The following is a 19,003-nucleotide window of genomic DNA, read 5'->3' on the forward strand; positions in this document are numbered from 1 at the left end:
GCTTAGGTAGTTACGTGGCTTTCTGCTACGCTTGGTTCCGTCTTCCTGCTGCACCAGCAACGCTATCTTTAAAAATACGTGGCTTTGCTCGCTGTGAATCAAAACTCCCAGAATCAGCACAAACCCACAACCGCCTGCTTTCGGCTGAATTCGTCCTTTCAAGCCCAACAAAGCCCCTACTTGTGATTCCCATTCCCATCACACTTTAAATCCGCATAATTACAAACCCGACACCACCGGGCTCTAATTACACGGCTCACGGGAGGAGCGGCGTCCTGGGCCGCATCCAGCACGCGGGGGGGCGGGGGGCGGCACCTTTGTTTAAAGCCCCGGGCGGAGGCGGCCCCGCCGCCCCCAGGCCTGCCCGCGGAGCTCCCCGCGGAGGCGGCCCCGCCGCCCGTCCCTGGGCTGATGGCGGGGCGGCCGGGCGGCTCTTTGTTCCCGCCGTGTGCGTGTGCGCGGCGCTCCGGCTGCCGGAGTGGGAGGGGATCCCACCCGCGTCCCCGCCGCCGCTGACGGGAGGCGCGGCGAGCGGGGCGGGCGGCGCAGCTCAGCGCGGGGCCGGGCCGGGCCCCCAGCGCGGCCAGCGGCGCTCCACGGCGTTCCCGTCTGCCCGCCGCCCGCGGGGCCGGGCGCTGCCCTCCGGCGGCGCGGCGGAGCAGGTGCCGGCGGCGGTGCCGGCGGGGCGGCGGGATGGAGGCTGCCTTGCTGAAGCCGGCGATGATGGCGGAGGTGAAAGGGAGCGGCGCCGGCCCCGCCGTCAGCGCCGAGCTGGAGGTGAAGAAGCTGCAGGAGCTGGTGCGGAAGCTGGAGAAGCAAAACGAGCAGCTCCGCAGCCGCGCTGCCGCCGCCGCGGTCGCCGCCGGCCCGCCCAGCCCGCACCTGCTGCTGGCCCCGCCGCCGGCCGCCGCCGCGCTGCGCCCCGCCAGCCCCCCCTCGGCGGCGGGCGGCGGGGCCGCGTCGTGCTTGCCCAGCCCGGTGCCCACCCTGCTGTGCGCCGCTGCGCTGGGCCCGCCGGAGCCCCTCGCCTACTTCAAGCCTTCGCCCGGCTTGGCGGCGGCCGGCGGCGGCGGACAGGAGCCCGGCGGCGGCGGTCCGGGGGCGGCGGCCACGGTGCTGGACGAGGTGGCGGTGCTGGAGCTGGAGGACGGCGGCTGCGGGCAGGACGAGGATACCTGGTACGTGCGGCGCGGCCCTGCCCCGCCCCGGCGCGGGTGGCCGTGGCCCCCAGCCCCCGCAGCGCTCGCCCCGCCGCTGCTCGCCAGGCCTCCATTAGCATCCCCCAGCCCACTCCGATCCACTTGATCTCCTGCTTAAACTTAAATCTGCCCTTTAAAAAAAAAAATTTAATTATTTCTGTTTTCATTCCCCACCCCACCCCCCCGAAACGTGCGGTCCCTGCGGCGGGGGGGCCGTGCCCGCGCTCAGGCGCAGGTGGGGGCTGCACCGTCCGTGGCGCCCTCGGCCGGGGCGGGGGCGGTCTGTGCTCGTTTCCCACTCGGAGTTAGATCGCCTCTCTCTAATGACAGGTCTCAGCCTAGTTTCAGCCTCCTGTTTACATAAGGAATTAAAAATAGCGAAATTGTTCCGGGAAAGCCTTTATTTGCGCAGCGCTGCCTCCCCATCCTAAAATCTCTGCCCAATTGCCTCCCACCTTCAGGGATTTGGGAGGGCTTTTGTCTTTTAGACGTTGATCCAAATGGGTGGTTGTGTATCTTCAGCGCCCACGTTGCTCCCAAAGGCACGGCTGGGTGCTAGTATAGTCAATAAAGCATGAATGAATAGTGAATGAATAAAGCAGAAAATAAAATCACCGAGGGGAATGATGGCACTCACTTAAAAACAAACAGAAGAGGAGATTACAGGCTAGAGATACAAGTAAATAAGTAATCCTGGTGTCTCAAAACTTGTCGTAGTAATGTGGACGAACGTTGTAGGGATGCTGCTGGAATACTATGGGAAACATCGGCTGTGTAATCATGTTACACATAATTCGTGCTCAATTGTTTTAAAGTGTCAGTAATAAAATATCGTTTATCTTTAAATAACTGTTTTCAGTATCTGCGAAAGCTTCAGTGTAGTTTATGTGGCTGGTTTTTACATCTAGCTGAAGTTTAGGCCAGCCAAGAATAAAATACAGTATAATGCAGCCGAGATGCATTTAAACATCCTTATTTTTGGTAGAAGAGAAGGGATTTGAAAATCAGTCTAAATATGGGAAATATCTCCTGTATGCTGGTTCTGTGTCCTTCATGATACAAATAATACCATATTGCTATTTCAGAAAATAGCTTTTAAGAATCATCAATAAATTGCATAGGAATTTTTGTCAGTGTTGTTTCATTGTATGTACTGTTAGCCTGCGCAGGGCCGTTTGGGGCTTGTCAGTCTGGACTTGAATCAAATTTTACATCACTTCTAACCCCTGACTTACCTTCACATGAAGGAATCTCAAATTTGTTTTATCCCATCCTGTTAAACAAAACGTTTTCCCTGTTTATGTTTATGGGTGGTGGACAGTCATTGTTATTTCGTGTTCCTGTTTGATTTGTCCCCTGGAAGCAATCCTGAATGCTTTGGGGTCTGGGGGTGGGGTGGGGCAGAACTTACCTTCATGTCAGATATCTATGTGTCCACAGAAAGAATTTCATGACAGGGATTTGTTAACAAATTTATTCCAGTAAGAGCTAATTGTTTTAGCTGTTGAACGTTTTTGGTTCAAGGCTAAATCTCTGCCATTGTCCGTGAGAGGTCAGCTGTGTGATGCCAGCTACTTGGGGCTTTTTTGTAATGTCAGTCTTTAAAGCCTGCTATCTGGAAAGCCAAAGACCAATGCATATCCTACTTGATGATTAGTAATTTTAGGCCTTAAATACCTTTGCTTTTTTTTTTTTAACTGCAGTTACCAAAAAAATGTAGAATTGGCATCATTGCAGACAAGTCAGACCTCTTTCTGCTGTTCAGCTTTTTGCACATCAGTCACATGTTTAGCTTTTGAAGTACTTCTGCAGGTTAACAGGAAAGCTGAAAGCTTTCATCTTATTTTTTGGGGGGTTGTTTTTGTTTTTCTCAGTATCACTTTTTTAAAATGTGTAGTCAGGGGAAATGAGTCCTCTCCTCAGAGAAATTCAGTAGTTGATCTCTGCTGGGACTGCCAAGAGAGAGCAATCACAGTGAGGGTATTTATTCCTTGTGAGCTGGACAGAGTGCTGGTTGACTCAAAGGAGAAAAAAACCCAAAGATGGGGCAGACACTGGAGAACAGTTGCTCTTGGGGGACTTTGGTAACTGTTGAGCCAAAACCCTAGAGGTGAAAGACTGCTAGCTGTTCTTTTTTGGTTTGTTTTTTTTTTTGGTCTTGCCTTTTCCACCTCCCATGTGCTGGTGAGTGAGGATCAGCCTTTTGACTGTCCGCAGCCCCATCGATCGGAGGCGGTCAGGCCAGGGAGCTGTGCAGCCAAGAATAGTTCCTTTCCTGGGAGATTTGCACTTTCCCAGGTGAACCATTGTCTGCTTGTGTCTGCTAATCTGCAAGGGCAACAGCAGCAAGGCAGATCCCAGCTTCAAGAATTTCCCCATGAAATCTGCTTTGATACTTGGCTTCCTAGTGTGCTTGACCATCTGATTAGTTGCCTACACTTGTCTGAGAATAATGCATATATGCTCGCTTTTCTTGCACTTTTTTTTTCTGCTGGAATTGAATGTCAGAATTGGATTTTCATTGTTTCTCAGAAAATGTTTAATGTTTAAAAATCTGACTTGTACAACATTCGGCTCATCTGGGAGGAGGTACTCTGTATGAAAATTAAATGTAATCAGCATTCTGACAAGTTGATTAAATTGTTATAGGTAAACGAGTGAAATAGATAACAGTGAAATTATGATTTAAATATAAAATCAAATACTGGAAATTAGATGGTTTCAATAAAGATAAATATATAGGGAAAGATTGATAGCATCTCTGGTGTGTGTGTGTACAGCACTTAATGCATTTGAAGTTTGGGGCAGTCCTGAAATTCAGATAGTGGTAATGAGATGGCAGATTTTTATGAGAAACCTGCTTGAACTTTGTTTTGATGTGCCAGGCTGTAAAGTTCATATTTTGCCACCCACTTTGAGGAGGAAAGGAGAAAACAAAAGTAATGTGAACTCTTCTACTTCAGAATATCTTTTGTTATTAGATATACTGTAGGGCTTTGCATTGTTATAAATGATTAGTGGGCAGGAAAGAACACAAAAGTTTTAAGTATTGCACATCTTGCTGATACTTGTGTGTGTATTTTGGTTAAGGTTGTACGTCTTGCCTACCAAGACTCTCACTCCTCAAGAGAAATCACTGAGTCCTCTGCAGTGGTGCAGACGTGTTCTGGATCATCCAAGTCCTGAGATAGAGGCTGCAAAACGTTCCCTATGCTTTAGATTGGAACAAGGTAATCTTATTCTTTGAGTTTCTTTACTAGTAAGTTGGCATTTTTGGTCTGGCTTTTCACTTGTGTTTGCTTTTTTCCACAGTTTAGCAAGCTTTACGAATGGCAAACATGCAGGTTTTTTCCCATGTATTCAAGTCTTCCTCCACTACATAAATGCCAACAATTGTTTGAAATATTTTTTTTTGTGAACATGCATTTTTTTACAATGTTCTTCTTCATTAATCCTTTTTTTTTCTCCTGCATAACTCTTGTCTTCTAAACTTGACAGTTTTCATCCATTGCTTAAAATACCAGACCTCTTGCCAGGAAAACTTGGATGCTAACTTTAATATTGATACCTCTATTGAGATTCGAGAAACAGTGCTTTCGGGTTTTTGTAAAGTCAAAAATTATCACAGTGCTTTTTATGTATGTTTTTAAAAACGTATTTGTCCACATCTAATGTAGTATCAGGACATTGCTAAGTGTAGGACAGACCAAGAAGGGCTGTAACTTGACTGCTGGCACCGCTTTGTTGGGCTCTCATTAGTCTCAGGTACTGGGATCAATCTGATGGCTGTTTGGTGCCAGTGAACTTGTAGTTGCATCTGGGCATGCTGAATTCTGATCTAAATAAATATCAGCCAGCATTATTTTTACTTTTTTACCATCTAGGGTCCCATTAGGATTGTAGTAAGTGTTGTTGAAGAAAGCAATCAAGGCAGGATATTATCTTAAGGGTTATAACTCACTAGGCAAGGAGCAGCAAATGAACAATATAGGAAGATGGCAGGAGAAGGAAATAAAGCTAATGACAATACGAGCATATGGGCGTATCAGTTAGCTACAGCCGCCATTAAGAGAGATTGAGCATGTTCCTGTATGCTGTGGAGGATATGGGTAGCTGTGGATTAGTCTTATCCAAAATCCGGCGTTTAACTGAGTCGGTCTCTGAAGGCGTCTGTCTCTTTATATTGACTGTAAAAGATTCTATGATGATTGTTTTCCTAGCCATATTTAGTTGAGCTCAGTTGCCTAAAGTTAGGTGGGCCAGACTGCAGGTCCTATGTTGGTAATCGTCCCATCTAGCTTTAGGGTGGAACTTGGCTCATGATTTGGACACTTGATTCAGGCATCTGTGGTGTGAGCTGGGTGTCTGTGTGTGGCAGTCAGTGGGAGTTTTGGCCGTAGGGTCAGAGGAATTGGGGGAGCTGCTTGGGTGACAAGGTGTAGGTGTTGGCCTTAAAATGAAGTCAATTGCTCGCTTGAGCCCACGGACAGCCGTGGGTGCTTGGTACTCCCATCTGCTCACCTGAAAGTGTCTCTGGTGTAGGGCACCCCAGTCTGGTTTAGAAGCTCAGTTTAGATTGCCCCACAGAGGCATCTAGTGCCATTTGAGATGGCCTTGCTTACCCTGGTTCCCACTCAGGATAGATACACATCTTCCATAGGTCCTGTGGCTTATCTGCCATTCCTTTGATGGCATAATGGACTCACAAGGGCCCCTCAGATGAGGAAGTGCATCTAGGTATGGGCAACTGAATCAAGCCCATAATGTGAATGCAGAAGCAAGCCAGAGGAGCGCGTGACCTGTTTTTCCCCTTACAAGTTATTATTTAAATTTAATAGACAATAAAGGTGAAATTATTGTTTCAAATTCAAATCACTCTGTGCTTATCAGTTCAGTCTCTGTGCAGAAGTCACACTGAGTGACATGTGTCAGAGCTATGTTGACAATGAATTGCTTTGATCCATATGGTCTACTCCTGGTGCTTGTTTCATGAGTTTCTTGGGTTTGGTAAAAAGTTTCTGAGAGACTATATAAAACTCATTATGGGAGCAGTGTGTTCAAGGAGGGAATGGACTTGTATTTCTACTGCAGCAATTCTATCCTAAAATTGTTTTAATTAGTAATTCAGTTAGACTTGATTAACTCTCACATTTCTAAAGATTTTTATTACCTGTGCTTTTACAAATTACGTAATAAGCAAATGTCATATTTCTTACCCTAATTTTGTAGAAGTTGTTTTCACAGTATTTATTTCTTCCTCAGTTTTGAAACCATGTGTGAGATTTTTGTAAGAATCTAGTAATTCTGTTTTAAAAGCACAACAAACTTTTTGTAATCTGACTTTTCCTGGGTTTTGTTTTGCAGTGTACTCTTAGCAGTAATTATGTGTGTATAAATACATTCACATAATTTTATCCTGATTTTAAAAGTGTCTCAGTAAGAATGGCATTCTTCTTTTCTGGTACTGAAGTTTAAAACTTGTGCTTGTAAGTTGAACAGTGCTTTTCCCTTTTATCCATATGCCTTGCAAGGATGTTTTAGAGGGATTTTGAAATCTAGTTGTGCCTCTTCTGTTTGGTACTGAGTCGATGGTACTTGAGAATTACTAAATGTGTAGTCAAAAAACATTTATAATATACCAATGTGTGGTTTCTGAAATGGCTTACAGGTAGAATTTGCTTAGTAATTTTGTCCATGGTGCATTAAACAAATAATTAATCCAGTTTTAGGTACTATAGTGCACATAGAAATAAAAAGCAGTAGAAACTCATTTTTGCCTGCAAAGTCAGCATATCTGAGTAAGTGCATGCAGAGAGTGTGATCCAAATGTAATAAAATTTTGCCAGGCTATTTTTCTGAGTTTTAATTGATTCCTGTTCTCTTCCTAAGATTTTTAAATCTGTGCCTATTTATTCCTGCTCTTGTAAATTTTCCTTATTACATTATATCCTGATTTTCATAGAAGTAGTCATTTGTTGTCTGAAATATCCCAGTGTTAGGATAGTGCATAACAAGGCTAAAAGTCTTGTGAGAGACCTGCCAAAGCAGCCGTAGGTGATGAAACGCTGCAATGACTACATCATCTTTCAGCCTGGAGAAACACTCGAATGATGTTATTTTCTTATTGCCTTGTTCTCAGCAGCTTGTTTCTTTTCTAGTGAAAATTACTGTTTTAAGTATGTCATGGTGGAAGTAAGATTTCATCTTGTCGTAAATCTGTAAGTGTATAAGCACAGCGGTGGTCTCTAGCAGGTGATTCTTATGTGAACTACTGTGAGAACCTGGACAAGCTTCTCAACCTTCCTCTGGTCCACCACTAATTAGGTAAAACTTCTATTGTGTTTATAATGAGCTAGGCTTATTGCAAGCCCTGTTTCCGTGGATTAAACGTGCTAGCTTTAAGGAGGATGAAAGTTAAATGTAACCTCTTATGATAAGATTTTTGCTTGGAATTGTTCCTGTTTTCCGTGAGCATTTATACTGTTGAGGTAATAATACTTGTTTATGGGGTTTGGGGTTTTTTTTTCCTCTGTGGCCTGACCTGGATCACTACTTTCTTTTTGCTTTTCTTCAGTCATCTTTTTGTTTGAAACCTTTCTGGTTTGTTTTGTTTACAGCAATTATCTTATCTACTGTAGTAGAGTCAGTTTCCCTCTCCCTTTGTTTTTTAATCTTCCTGTCTGTTTTATTTCTTTTGATGCATTCAAATCATCAGGGCCACATTAACAGTCTTAACGGTGTGGTGGATCATCTTCTGTATTTTCTTGGTAGTACTTGGAGATGTTGGGACATGGCCGTATTAAGCCCTGTGAGCAGAGAGATGTGATGTGTAAAGTTCCTAGCTGATGCAGATGGGTATAACCCCTCTAAAATAGATGGCATGGTGTTGATTGACATCCTGGCTGAAGATACCCTGTGTGGCTTCACTCCTGTAAAAGGCTCTGGGGCAGGCAGGTGGATAAACTGAGGAGTTAAGCAGCTTAGCAAGGAGTCAGTCTGTAGGAGCTCAGCTTTTATGCAGGGCTTCAGAGCATATCTCATCCAATTCAGCCTTCCAGACAGAAAACTCCTCTTTCCTGGAGAATGAAATATTGGCTAGATTCAGAGTTTGGCTTTAGATAAGTTCTTATTCAGAAATACTCCTTCAGATCTTTACAAAGAGTAAGCAACAGAAGTCTGTAGGTTTTGCAGTTGGCTGCAGTAACTTAGAGCTTTAAGATTAAACTCTGTTTCATTTCTTAAAATGAGTAATGTGCTTCAGGGTGAATGCTGTTATGTTGTCTGTGGATGAGAAGGTATGCTGTGAAACAGATCTGTGGTAGTTTCTCTCCAATTGCTTATGATTTTACAAAAACCAGGAATCTAATCGGTGACCTTTTAGCCTTTATTGTGCTGGATCTCTGTCACATGTCAGTTAAGTTTCATATCTAAACATATAACATACCTGCAAGAAAAACAAGGGGGGAAGGAAAAAATCCAAACCAAAACAAACGATTTATTTTGACAGTACTGTATTCTTTTTACATGTAACAAAAAAAAAAACCAAAACAAACCCAAAACAAACAAACCAAAAATCCCCAACAACTTGCAGCTGGTAGGGCCCCAGGCGGCAGGTTTTACCTGGACATACAGCTTGCTGCTTACACAGAAAGAGGCGAGGTTCTGTCTCATTTTCCTGATTCTCTTCCACTTCCCAAGCGTTCATAGTGAAGTCATTTAGTTTGGAGTCTTTAAGATACAAAATACATTTCATCAGCTGCTAAGGATTTATCATGGGGAATTTCTATGCTGTAGTCTAGCAGCAGTAGCAAACAGAAAATACTGTAACTGGATAAAAATTTTTATTTTGTATGCATGAGCTGGATCCAGTGCTGCACCCAGTGCAAGGTGGGATTTTTTTATTATTTTCAAATAGGTTTAAGTTTATTTGCTGTCCATTGATGCATCAGCAATGTATGTTGTGGCACTCAGGACTGGATTAATAAGATTTAATACAGCTTTCTCATTCTTATTTTTCATATAAACGAAGATTAAAGTTTTACGTAAAATGCTTTTGGGGTCGCAAATGGTAACGTCCTGAAGCTTGCAGATGATTGCATTTTTGTTTCCCTCATAAATAATAAAATGTCTAAAGCTTTAGAAGGAATGAATTAAGTGGCATGACAGATTTGGTTTTTGTTTTGTGTGTGTTTCTGGTAATAAAGGGTGATGTGCAACTGTAACTCCTATCAGCATCTGAGCACCTTTCGGGGAATGTGACATCTCAGAGGACAGGATGCATAGCAGTGTTCTGCTGTAGTATGAGCTTAGTGCTCAGAGTACACATATACATGCGTTTATTTGATGTAACCTGTTGTAACAGCTGCATAATTCCAAGGAGTTCTTAGAGATTTTGCAAATACTGGTATCACTGGATATTCTAACACAGCTGCAAGATGATTGGTATGTTTCAATTTGGAAAAACTTGGGTTTGATATTCTACTTGCATTTCAAGCAGAGTATTTCTGTCTATCTGGAACATTTCTGCTCGGCAAGTACATTTCAAGATAAAGTGTTTGGTTGAAAACCCTTATGGCAACAAATGCACAGAAGATCAGACACTTTTTATCCATTTCAAGGATATCTTTTGCCTTTTTAATATAGCTCTTAGATATGACTTCTTTGAAAGTCTTTCTACTTTTCTTTGAATTATAATATATGTACTGTTTAAGAATTTAATTTCATATTTGGAGATTGTTGTGCATCACAATTAAATATTTTCTTAGAATTGATTTCTGGTTGTCATTATAAAAAGATACTAAATTCTGAAGTCTTTGTAAAGGTTGGTAGAGAGGTGGTGTTGGTTTTCTTAACATCAGTTGAGAAGATACCCATCCCTTTTTAGAGTGTAAGTGTTCTGTTAATCCACAGTAGCTACTGAGTTGGAATTATCAACTCATCATGAGTGGCTGAACAGCTAGAAACACTGTCAAATTTTACATGAGGATTTCAGTAGGCTTATTTAAAATAGGAATAACTTAGGCTTGCAAAATAGTCTCAGTCTGTAATGCAGCATATGTTTAAAAGCAGTAGTAGTAGCATCAACCCTGACAGTTAACATTAAAAATACAGGCACAATTAGTGTTATCCAGCAGAGTACTAATTGCTGGTTTTGTTACCAAAATATGCAGCTAGTTTCCTGGATAGAAATTAAAAAGAAACCTAGTTTTTATTAATGGTCCTGGAGGCACTTGAAAGCTTAACCCCTGAAGATATTTTTTCTATGGAAAGGAGGTTCTTCTCAAAACGGTGCTGTTCTGGAAGCTGTCGTTTCATTTTTGCTCCTGATAGTCTATAATGTCTTGCTCATTGTTTGCTGGTCCCCAAATTATTGTTACAGCTTCTGCTGATTTTCTTTCACTGTCTGTTTTTGATGTATGCTGAAGAGAGCTGGGAGGGGAGTAACGTTCTGGAATGTAGATGAGCCTCCCCCATGTGGTATATAGAGGTAGCACTGCTTCTTTACTAAAATGTTTATTTCTGTATTTTTGCTTTCAGGGAGCACTTAAGTTCTTGTCTTCACAGCACTGCATCTTTTGAGATGCTTTTGTTCTGACTGTTTTATGCCGTGATGCCTAAGTATATTTTTGTTGGTTACTTCTGGCATATAGTCCACAGTCCTGTAAATATGCCATACAGTCTTTCTCCTTGGCAGCTGACCTCACGTTTTAATATATTAGGAAGATGTCAATTATCTGCACTTACTTAACCAAGTGTTCCATATCCAGCACTTCTCAGTTCGTATTTTATGGAAATACAATATTTATACAATATTTACACCAGTCATTTTCTTTTACATAAGAGTTCACACAAAAGTTACTGTAATAAAATAAAACTTTTTTGACTCTACCTGATACTGAAATGTAGTCAGTAAGCTCTGACCTGAATACTTGAGGCATAGGCATTTTGAGAGTTGCTTGATCTTTATGCTGCAAGACAGAAGATGTTAGTACAAATGACAGAAGTATAGGAGTTTATAAAAATAAAATTCCTGAGCATTTTATTAATTTTTCTTTCATGAGCCTCCCTTAAAATGCTGTTTTCTTAATTCTACTTCTAGAGTGGGTTGTATTTGTAAAATGTATTATTACAGAAAATGTTTTCTTGTGGAATAATCACTTTTGGTAGGGTCACTAAGCCATCATTAAAGTCTTTGAATGTGGCTTGATCAAACACTGTAATGGAATGCTTCATTAAAAGCTTTGCACTTCTGAGAAGTCTGAGGGAGAAAAGTAGTATAAGTATGCCTGCAGGACAAAAAATTGCTTTTGTCAGAAAAAAAAGCTGAAAACCTAGGTAATTCTTGTTTTGAAAAGCATTTGCAGCAATTTAAAGTTTACATTTTTACCAATTTAAAAGGATCGTAAGAAAAATACAAAATAAGAAGATAAAGTCACAAAATATACTTCATGTTCTTGAATATTTTAGTTTAAAGTATTTAGTTATGAGATTTTATGGAAAACTGATATGAGGTAACGATTAATTTTTAAAGTGATATCGAGCTAATGCCTTTAGCGTTTTTTTCATTGGTTTATTTATTTTTAAAATGTTTTTATTTTATTACCACAATAAAAGTCATATAAACCAAAACAGAAGAGGTATTGGATCACATCCGCTGGTGAATTTGGACTACCATTATCACTTCTGTGGTGTGAAGTACTTGTAAATAGAGTCTACACAGCTAGCAGACCTGAGATTAAACCCACTTTGTAACATGAGAGAACTCCGTACCATAACTGCATTTTGAGAGAGCTTTTTTCTTGAATGTGGATGGCTGAATATACCCAACCCTGTGTGCCCCGCTACTGCAGAGGGGCATTGCAAATGCATTCTGACTTGGAGCAAGTGTTTTCCCACTTTTGAAAAGAAAGGCAGCTTCTCTTGTATTCACTTGTCTTCCTCCGTTATGTAGTGCCAGTGTTGATCTTGCTACCTGTGCTGTATTAATTCAGGATGAGATGGCTTGTACCTTGAAATGTACATTTCTAGAATGGTTACACATAGAAGTAGAGGTGGCTAACCTTGGACATATCCTCACGCAGTCAGATAAATTCCACTGTAAGAGTTCATGAGTTGTATCCTCTGCTGCGTAGGAGGGAAGATCAGTTAATTTCTCTTCTCAGCTTTGTCTGCAGCTGCTGGAGGACAGGTTGTTTCTAAGTATGGTAAGAAATCAAATCTCAGGTAACTAAAGAGCTTCTTTTGGTGCTAAAGGTTATGAATAATTTTACAAACCTTAGTAATTTAAGTTAGATACCTGGGAAAAACTGGGTACCCATTGACTCTGAAGAAGCTAAAGGGCAGTTCATCTAGCCTGTCTTACTTGATTCTTAAACAGTTGTCCGAACTGAGTATGGAGATGCTTGTTTCTCTCTGCTAATTAGAAAAGATGTTAACATCTGAAGGAGTGAAATGGCAGTATTCCCTTATACTTTTAACAAGTCTTGAATACCCTCTGCATTTTGGAAGAATAGCCTGATGCCTTTTATTCAGAGATCGTTTCTTACTGTCTTTTCAGTCATGGCACTTTAGACCTTGCTCATAATAATTTGTTTAGATGCCTAAGTTCATTCTCGAGAATAGGGACACACAGGGCACTTGGGGGGTTTTTTGGTGTTTTTGTATACTAGTAGCTTATCTGAGTCTTTCCATAATTGGTGCAAAAATTTTGTGCCACAGTCCAACTATTTCACCAGTGTATGGTATAAATACTGTAAAATGTGTCCTCTAGTCTTAACCTGAAATACATGGGATGTTGCCTTGTGTTGCATCTGAATCAGAGGAAAATCTGTGTGATTGAATCTTCCTTGGAAAGATTTTTTGTGTCTCAGTTACCAGGACCAGATGTGGATGCAGCTGTTTCTGTTGTCTGATGTAGGTACCTTGTCCTTGGGTCTCAGGCATTTACATGAATTCATGGAACATATATGGCCCAGATTTATTCCACCTAGTTGTAGGCATGTGCCAGATATACCTAATTTAACAGAACAATCGCTTTGGCCATGATTCATTTGTCTTAACAAGGGTGCTAAGTGTAGTTTGATGTGCTGTTGGATCCTTGAGGTACATAGAGGGGGCAGATGGGCATGATACATAAAAGCCTCACTTAACTGGACCAGCTGGAGCACCTGAAATGTCATTACAGTCAGGTTTTAGACAACTGAATCATGCCCTGGCTGTTTTGTACTGAAGGGTGGGCTGTGCTCCAGGCTGTAGGTGTTTCAAAGTGAAGCTGTGTAAGCATATGAGATAAGACACAAGAGAGCACACTCATCTGTTTCTCCAGAGCTAAAGCTGTTGGAGTCTCAGAACCAGGAGATTCCTCCTCTCCAGGCTACTAAATGTGAGACTGCTGCAATTCCCTGTTCCCATGTCCAGCCAGCTCTAAAACTGGAGTCTTGCTAGCAGATCTCACACCCACACTTGTACTTGCATAGCCATGTGGGTCCCTGGTACCTGCCCGGACCTCCAGTGTTGGGCACCAGGCCCCAGCTTTCTGGTAGCTGACCCCTAGATCCATTGTCCCCACAGCATCCAGCCCCCAAACTTCTGGTCCTATTCACTGGCTAATCTGACTTGATGTTTGTTGGCATCTCACATGCATATTCATATGGACCTCTGTTAGCTGGCCGAGACCCAAAGTCCCTCCAGCATCAAGCCTGTAGCCCTGCAGTTGCTTAATAGTGGGTTTCCAGACTTTGTGTCCTGTTCACTGGCTAGCATGGTTTGAAGTTTGCTCTCACACATGCATGTACATTTGCACACTCACATGTGGCAGAGAAGGCCCTTTGTGCAGAAAAATAGTTAGAAGTAGTAGTACTTTGAAGACTAATCAGGTGCAGGGGTAGCTCATGTCAGTGGCCTGACCAGCAGCATGTTTACACATGGCTGGCCCCTCTCATCCCGTGTCTTATATCCCATGGATGTTCCTTACCTATTCATTGTGATCCCTCACTTTCTTTGCCCTTGTCTCCTCCTGACTAAGCAACCTGCCCCTAATTCCTTTTCTGCACTGGTCCCAGTTTTGCTACACCTGTACCCAGATTTGGTATTTCTGTTACTGTTACTTAGGTCGTCTCTACGTTACATGGTGTCACAGATGGGGTTACCAAGACACTGCTGAGCAGGGTGCTGCTCCGCAAAAGGTCCCTGGTGCTCCCTTTTCAGCTGCCTGTGAGATTCAGCTGTTTCTCATGTTAACAGCCCTCACCCCCTGTAAGACCTGGCCATCCCTCACTCGCTGTTAGTCACTTCTGGCAGCTTTACTGTTCCTTGTTTTGTTGAGTAACATCTCCTGTGTGATCTGTAGTTCCTCATGTTGCATCCAGTTACCTTTACTGCTGGCCAAGGAGGACAAGCAATCTCCTGGCATATCTTCATGCAAACGGTCTTTAAAATTCCCATTATAGCCAACAGAAAGACAGGACTGGGTTTGGTTGTCCATGTGTATGGCACTACTAATGCCTTTGAAATGCCCTGAGCAGATGTCTAAATACCATGAGATGCCTACGTGTAGGTAGCTGAATTGAGCTGTAGACCTCCATTGACTGTTTTCAGAGCTTAGGTTGCAAAACTTAATTGTGGACACTGTCAGTGTGCAGAGGAAATGTCTGCAGGATAGCAATGAATGCCTGAAACAATCCTATGAGAGAAAGTAGATTTCTTTTTCTTCTCAGGGATATATATGTTTGTGTCCTACATTTTTAAGTAAATACTGTTTTTGTTGGTAATGAAATCGCATTTCAATCTCTTCAATGATACAGGTATTTTTATGCAGGTGACTTGCATATGTAACTGTTAATTTGAAGGAATTACTTTAAGAGTTTTGGAAGGAAAACTTGTAATTATTTTCTAATTAATTCTGGGTGTAGCTTCAGGCTGTAGATTTTAAAATACTAACATATTGGCATGTGGTTCCCAAGGTTTTTCGTGCATGGTGTGGCTGTAAGTATTTATTATTTTGTTGTCTTTTCAGTTTAGAATTGCTTTTTACATGTGAAGAAATTCAGTATGCACTTGTGTGCTGGTAACTTTTCAATCATGTCATTGAAAAGTTACTAGCACACAAGAAAATGAATAGTGCAAGGTAACTTGCATTTGTATATTTGTAGCACGTGAATGGACTTTTAAGTGGCATTAACTGCTAGCGGCTTCCTTTAAAGTCATTTGAAAGCCATGTAAAGATTTGTGTCAGAAATGAAAGTAAGCTGTTAGGGCCTGTCATTTGTTTTATTCTTCAGGCGTGGATCATATAATTCCAATTTCATTGGGCTCAAGGTACTACCACAGTATAGCCTTAGTAAAAGAGTAGGATTGGGTGTTAAGGCTTAAAAATTTGCATCTGACTGGTAGCATTTTTTTCTTTTTTCTTTTTTTTTTTAATTTTAATTTGGCACATAATCTGTTTGTGATTTTTGGCTTTCGGCCATTTTTTCTTCATAACATGTCTTAAGTCTGTTATAGGTGCATGGAAAGATTTTGTGGCCCATAGTGTGTAGGTGTTAGTAACTTTGTCATTTGTTGTGGTGTTGCCTGCAAATACAGAGGACTGGGATCAGCATCTGAACACCTTAAGGTCCTTTCTTCCTGGAAGTCCACCATGTCCCTCAAGTAGCTCTGTAAAACACTAGCAAACCTTCTCAATGTTCTTTGTTCCTCATTCCCAACCCATAGGGAAGGCAGGGGAGAGAGCAGTTTGTAGGCCAGCATAAAATAGGGCAGGATGGAATGATGGAGGGAATCACTGCTTCAGCCTGTTCCTCCACAGGGTCACCAATTTTCTTTTTTGTCATTTCTGTTTCATATGTTGCAATTATACCACCTCATGGTTTTTTAACATCTTCTGAAACATGGAGTGTGAAAAAACTAACTGTAATCACAAGTGGATCTTTGTTTATAAATAAATTTCACTTTTAAGTAGGCACGTATGTTCTTGTTGTGTTTGACTTAGTCCAAAAAGATTTTGATATTTTTGGCTTATGTGGATGCTGATAAATCTGAGATACTTACTTGGAAAAAACAATTTTCTTTTTATGGAGAACCTTGAAGAAGCATCTCAGACTTTGTTGTCCAAGCCCATTTCTGCTTACTGTGGACATGACTGCTTCTGGTGGTAGAAACGCTTAAAAGTTACAGTACAGTGCTTTTTATCCTGAAAAGGAAGACCTGGGCAGAAGGATGTTGCAGCAGTGTAGTAACTGTATTGATGGTGCTTCTGGAACTTGTGTGCGTTGACTCTTGTCTCTTGTGCTTTTCTCATACTTCCCCTGTTGTAATATTCTCGTGGTTGATAATGTTATACTCCTTCTGTAGCTTATACCTATGTTAATTGTTTGCGAGGAGCAAGGATTGCCTCTTTGTTAAATGCTTGTACAGTTCTTGCTGCATTGTAGGTGGCTCTGGGAGGTACTCGCAAGGTGAAGTTTACTTACGGAATCTCTCTTGAGATGTCTGAAATCACGCCAGGGGAGCTTAAATTTAGGAACGTGCTCTGAGTTAGTGCCAGGAGAAATCAATCTTTCTCTAGAGAGTCTGAAGAGACTAGTCTGCTTAGACTAAAAAGAAGTCATTGCAGAAGCGCTGGCCCCCATGACAGTAATGGTAATGATAGTATTACCTATATCAGTCATTTTACCTATTTTCCTAAAGTAACTGTTTGGTTAGCACTTCTTAATTTGACTCTAGGTTGGTGTTGAACTTTAATTGTACATGAGGATATGCATTCTGAAAACTTTTATTGTATTTGTCGGTCAATTTTACAGTATCTTTGATTTTTGAAGGGATTTGTATCTTTTCTCTGCTTTGGGTAATAGTGTTAACACTTTCTCATAGTAAGTGCGTAACTGTGACACCTGCTATATTTATCCAAAAGCCACAGGGGTCCTGGAGGGTAAGTGCTGCTTTTGACCTTGAATGGATCCCAACTTTAAGCTTTTCCAGTCTGATTCAATATAGGCAGCAGGTATACTTGTGCAAAGAAAAAGGAGTGTGGTATCTTGGAGGAGGGTGTAAGTCAGAAACTGTAGACAGAGAAGCTCTCTTGCAAAACCCTCCTGCCAGAGGTTTAACCTGTGAATAAAGATGGCAAGTGGATATAGTTGTAGGGGGAGCTGTAGTGTGTTTGTGGGTGTTGGATGTAGGAAAAATTCAGGACTAACCAGTAGGGTTAGAAAAAATGCAGTTTAGAGTTTGAATTATTTTCTCTTTTATGTGATGATAAATGATAGTTATGTATATATTTATATATAAAGTGATATAACATATGGGCAGACACATATATTTGAATTCCACCTGGTATGTAATCATGATCCTATACTGCTAGGTGAAGGATGGGAAAACGCCCTTCTATGAGTCTGTTATTCATAGAATGGATCCCTTACCCTTTGTGCTTACCTCACTTGCAGATGATAATGTACAAAAGAAAAAAGAATTATGTATGCTATCAGAAATTTTAAAAAATAATTACATATGCTACCAGAAATTTTAAATTTAGGAAATATAATTAGCTATATTTTTCCTCCAGATGCCTGTTCTCCTGAGCAAGAATTTACATCTTTGATTCAAATTGTAGCTAACGTCTGGTACATATCCACTTAAGAGAACTGTCATATGTTCTGTGTGGCATATAGAAATTAAGTTCTTTTATTAACTAGAGCAAACCCTTGCTACCTTGTCTGAAGTATTACACTAACTACTATATAATAGTCTGGTGGTTTTTTTAACTGTAGTGCAATGAATAGACTAAAGGAATAGGATGTCTTCAGCAGAAGAGCGTGACAGCCCCTTTTGTAGTAGCTGAGCTCTGATCTGCAAGGAGAATTGAACTAATACCTGTTCTTTAAATCAAACAGAGAAGGGATAAGTAGCCTTGCTCCTCGTACTAGAGGAATCACCTAAGTGTGGACTTAAAGAGTGAATGGGCGAAAGCCATCTTCCTCTGTTTTATGAATGACAGTGAGCCCTTCTTGCAATCTATATTACAAAATCTGTTCTACTCTCTAAAGTAATCCTTTCAACATGTTTGTTTTTTAAAAAATAAATTTAACACTGTAGTTGAATGCTTGCCCTAATTGTTACATACTTATGAAGAGTTTTAGCTGATGTGGTTTCATTTTTTTCTGGAATGGCACTTCTGCTACTGTCTCCTGTCTTCTTATTCAACTCCTGAGACCAAAGCTGCAGAAAGGGAGCCTGTTCATCAGAGGTCTGTGGGACTGCTGTGATTGCAATGACTCAGCTCCTGTACTGAATGCATAGGAAGATAAATACGATGACACAGATGATCTTAGACCTACCAGTGTAAAGACACAAAGACTCAAGACATCACAAAGCAGCTGTTGTTCTCTAAGGGATGAAAACAGCATTTCCAAAAGAATGGATGCACTGCTGTCATTGGGGTTTTAAAACTGCTTTTGGCCGATTGAACTGGAGATATCTAATGTACAATTGCGAGAGATTGGTAAGGTGGGCTTTAAACTGAAGGGCTCGGGGAGGGGTCCAAAGTGGCAATGCTCAGGCCATCACATCCAACTGGGGAATAATCCAGGCCAACCAGAGCAGCAATACATGTTCCTTAACTGCCTTCCAAGATAAGAACCAGGAGGCCAGCCACCTCAAGAGTGTGCAGGGCTATGGTGGATCCACTTGCACCCTGCCTGAGAAACCTGCATGCTCAATTACCCACGCGTCTGAAATGCCTGTACACCAGCGTGCTCAGTTTGGGCAATAAACAGCAAAAATTAGAGATCTGTGTGCGGTTGCAGGGC

General features: G+C 41.7%; 1 protein-coding gene across 4 annotated transcripts in view; it reads left to right on the top strand.

Annotated features, from left to right (window-relative positions):
- Window positions 1-310: 310 nt before the first annotated feature.
- SLAIN1 (SLAIN motif family member 1) overlaps window positions 311-19,003 on the top strand; it is a 58,962-nt gene continuing 40,269 nt past the window's right edge. For 2 of the 4 annotated variants that reach the window (XM_056329451.1, XM_056329452.1), the window contains exons 1-2: window positions 4,316-4,429; window positions 17,761-18,696. Coding sequence is in view for 2 of the 4 variants with exons in the window: in XM_056329449.1 (XP_056185424.1) it covers window positions 694-1,178; window positions 4,290-4,429 (625 nt within the window). In the remaining 2 variants the exon portion in view is untranslated. Of the gene's footprint in view, window positions 1,179-4,289; window positions 4,430-17,760; window positions 18,697-19,003 lie in introns of those variants that run through there. The other 2 variants (XM_056329449.1, XM_056329450.1) reach the window with 2 other exon arrangements.

Source organism: Falco biarmicus, chromosome 2 (genome assembly GCF_023638135.1).
Source record: "Falco biarmicus isolate bFalBia1 chromosome 2, bFalBia1.pri, whole genome shotgun sequence".
Classification (NCBI taxonomy): domain Eukaryota; kingdom Metazoa; phylum Chordata; class Aves; order Falconiformes; family Falconidae; genus Falco; species Falco biarmicus.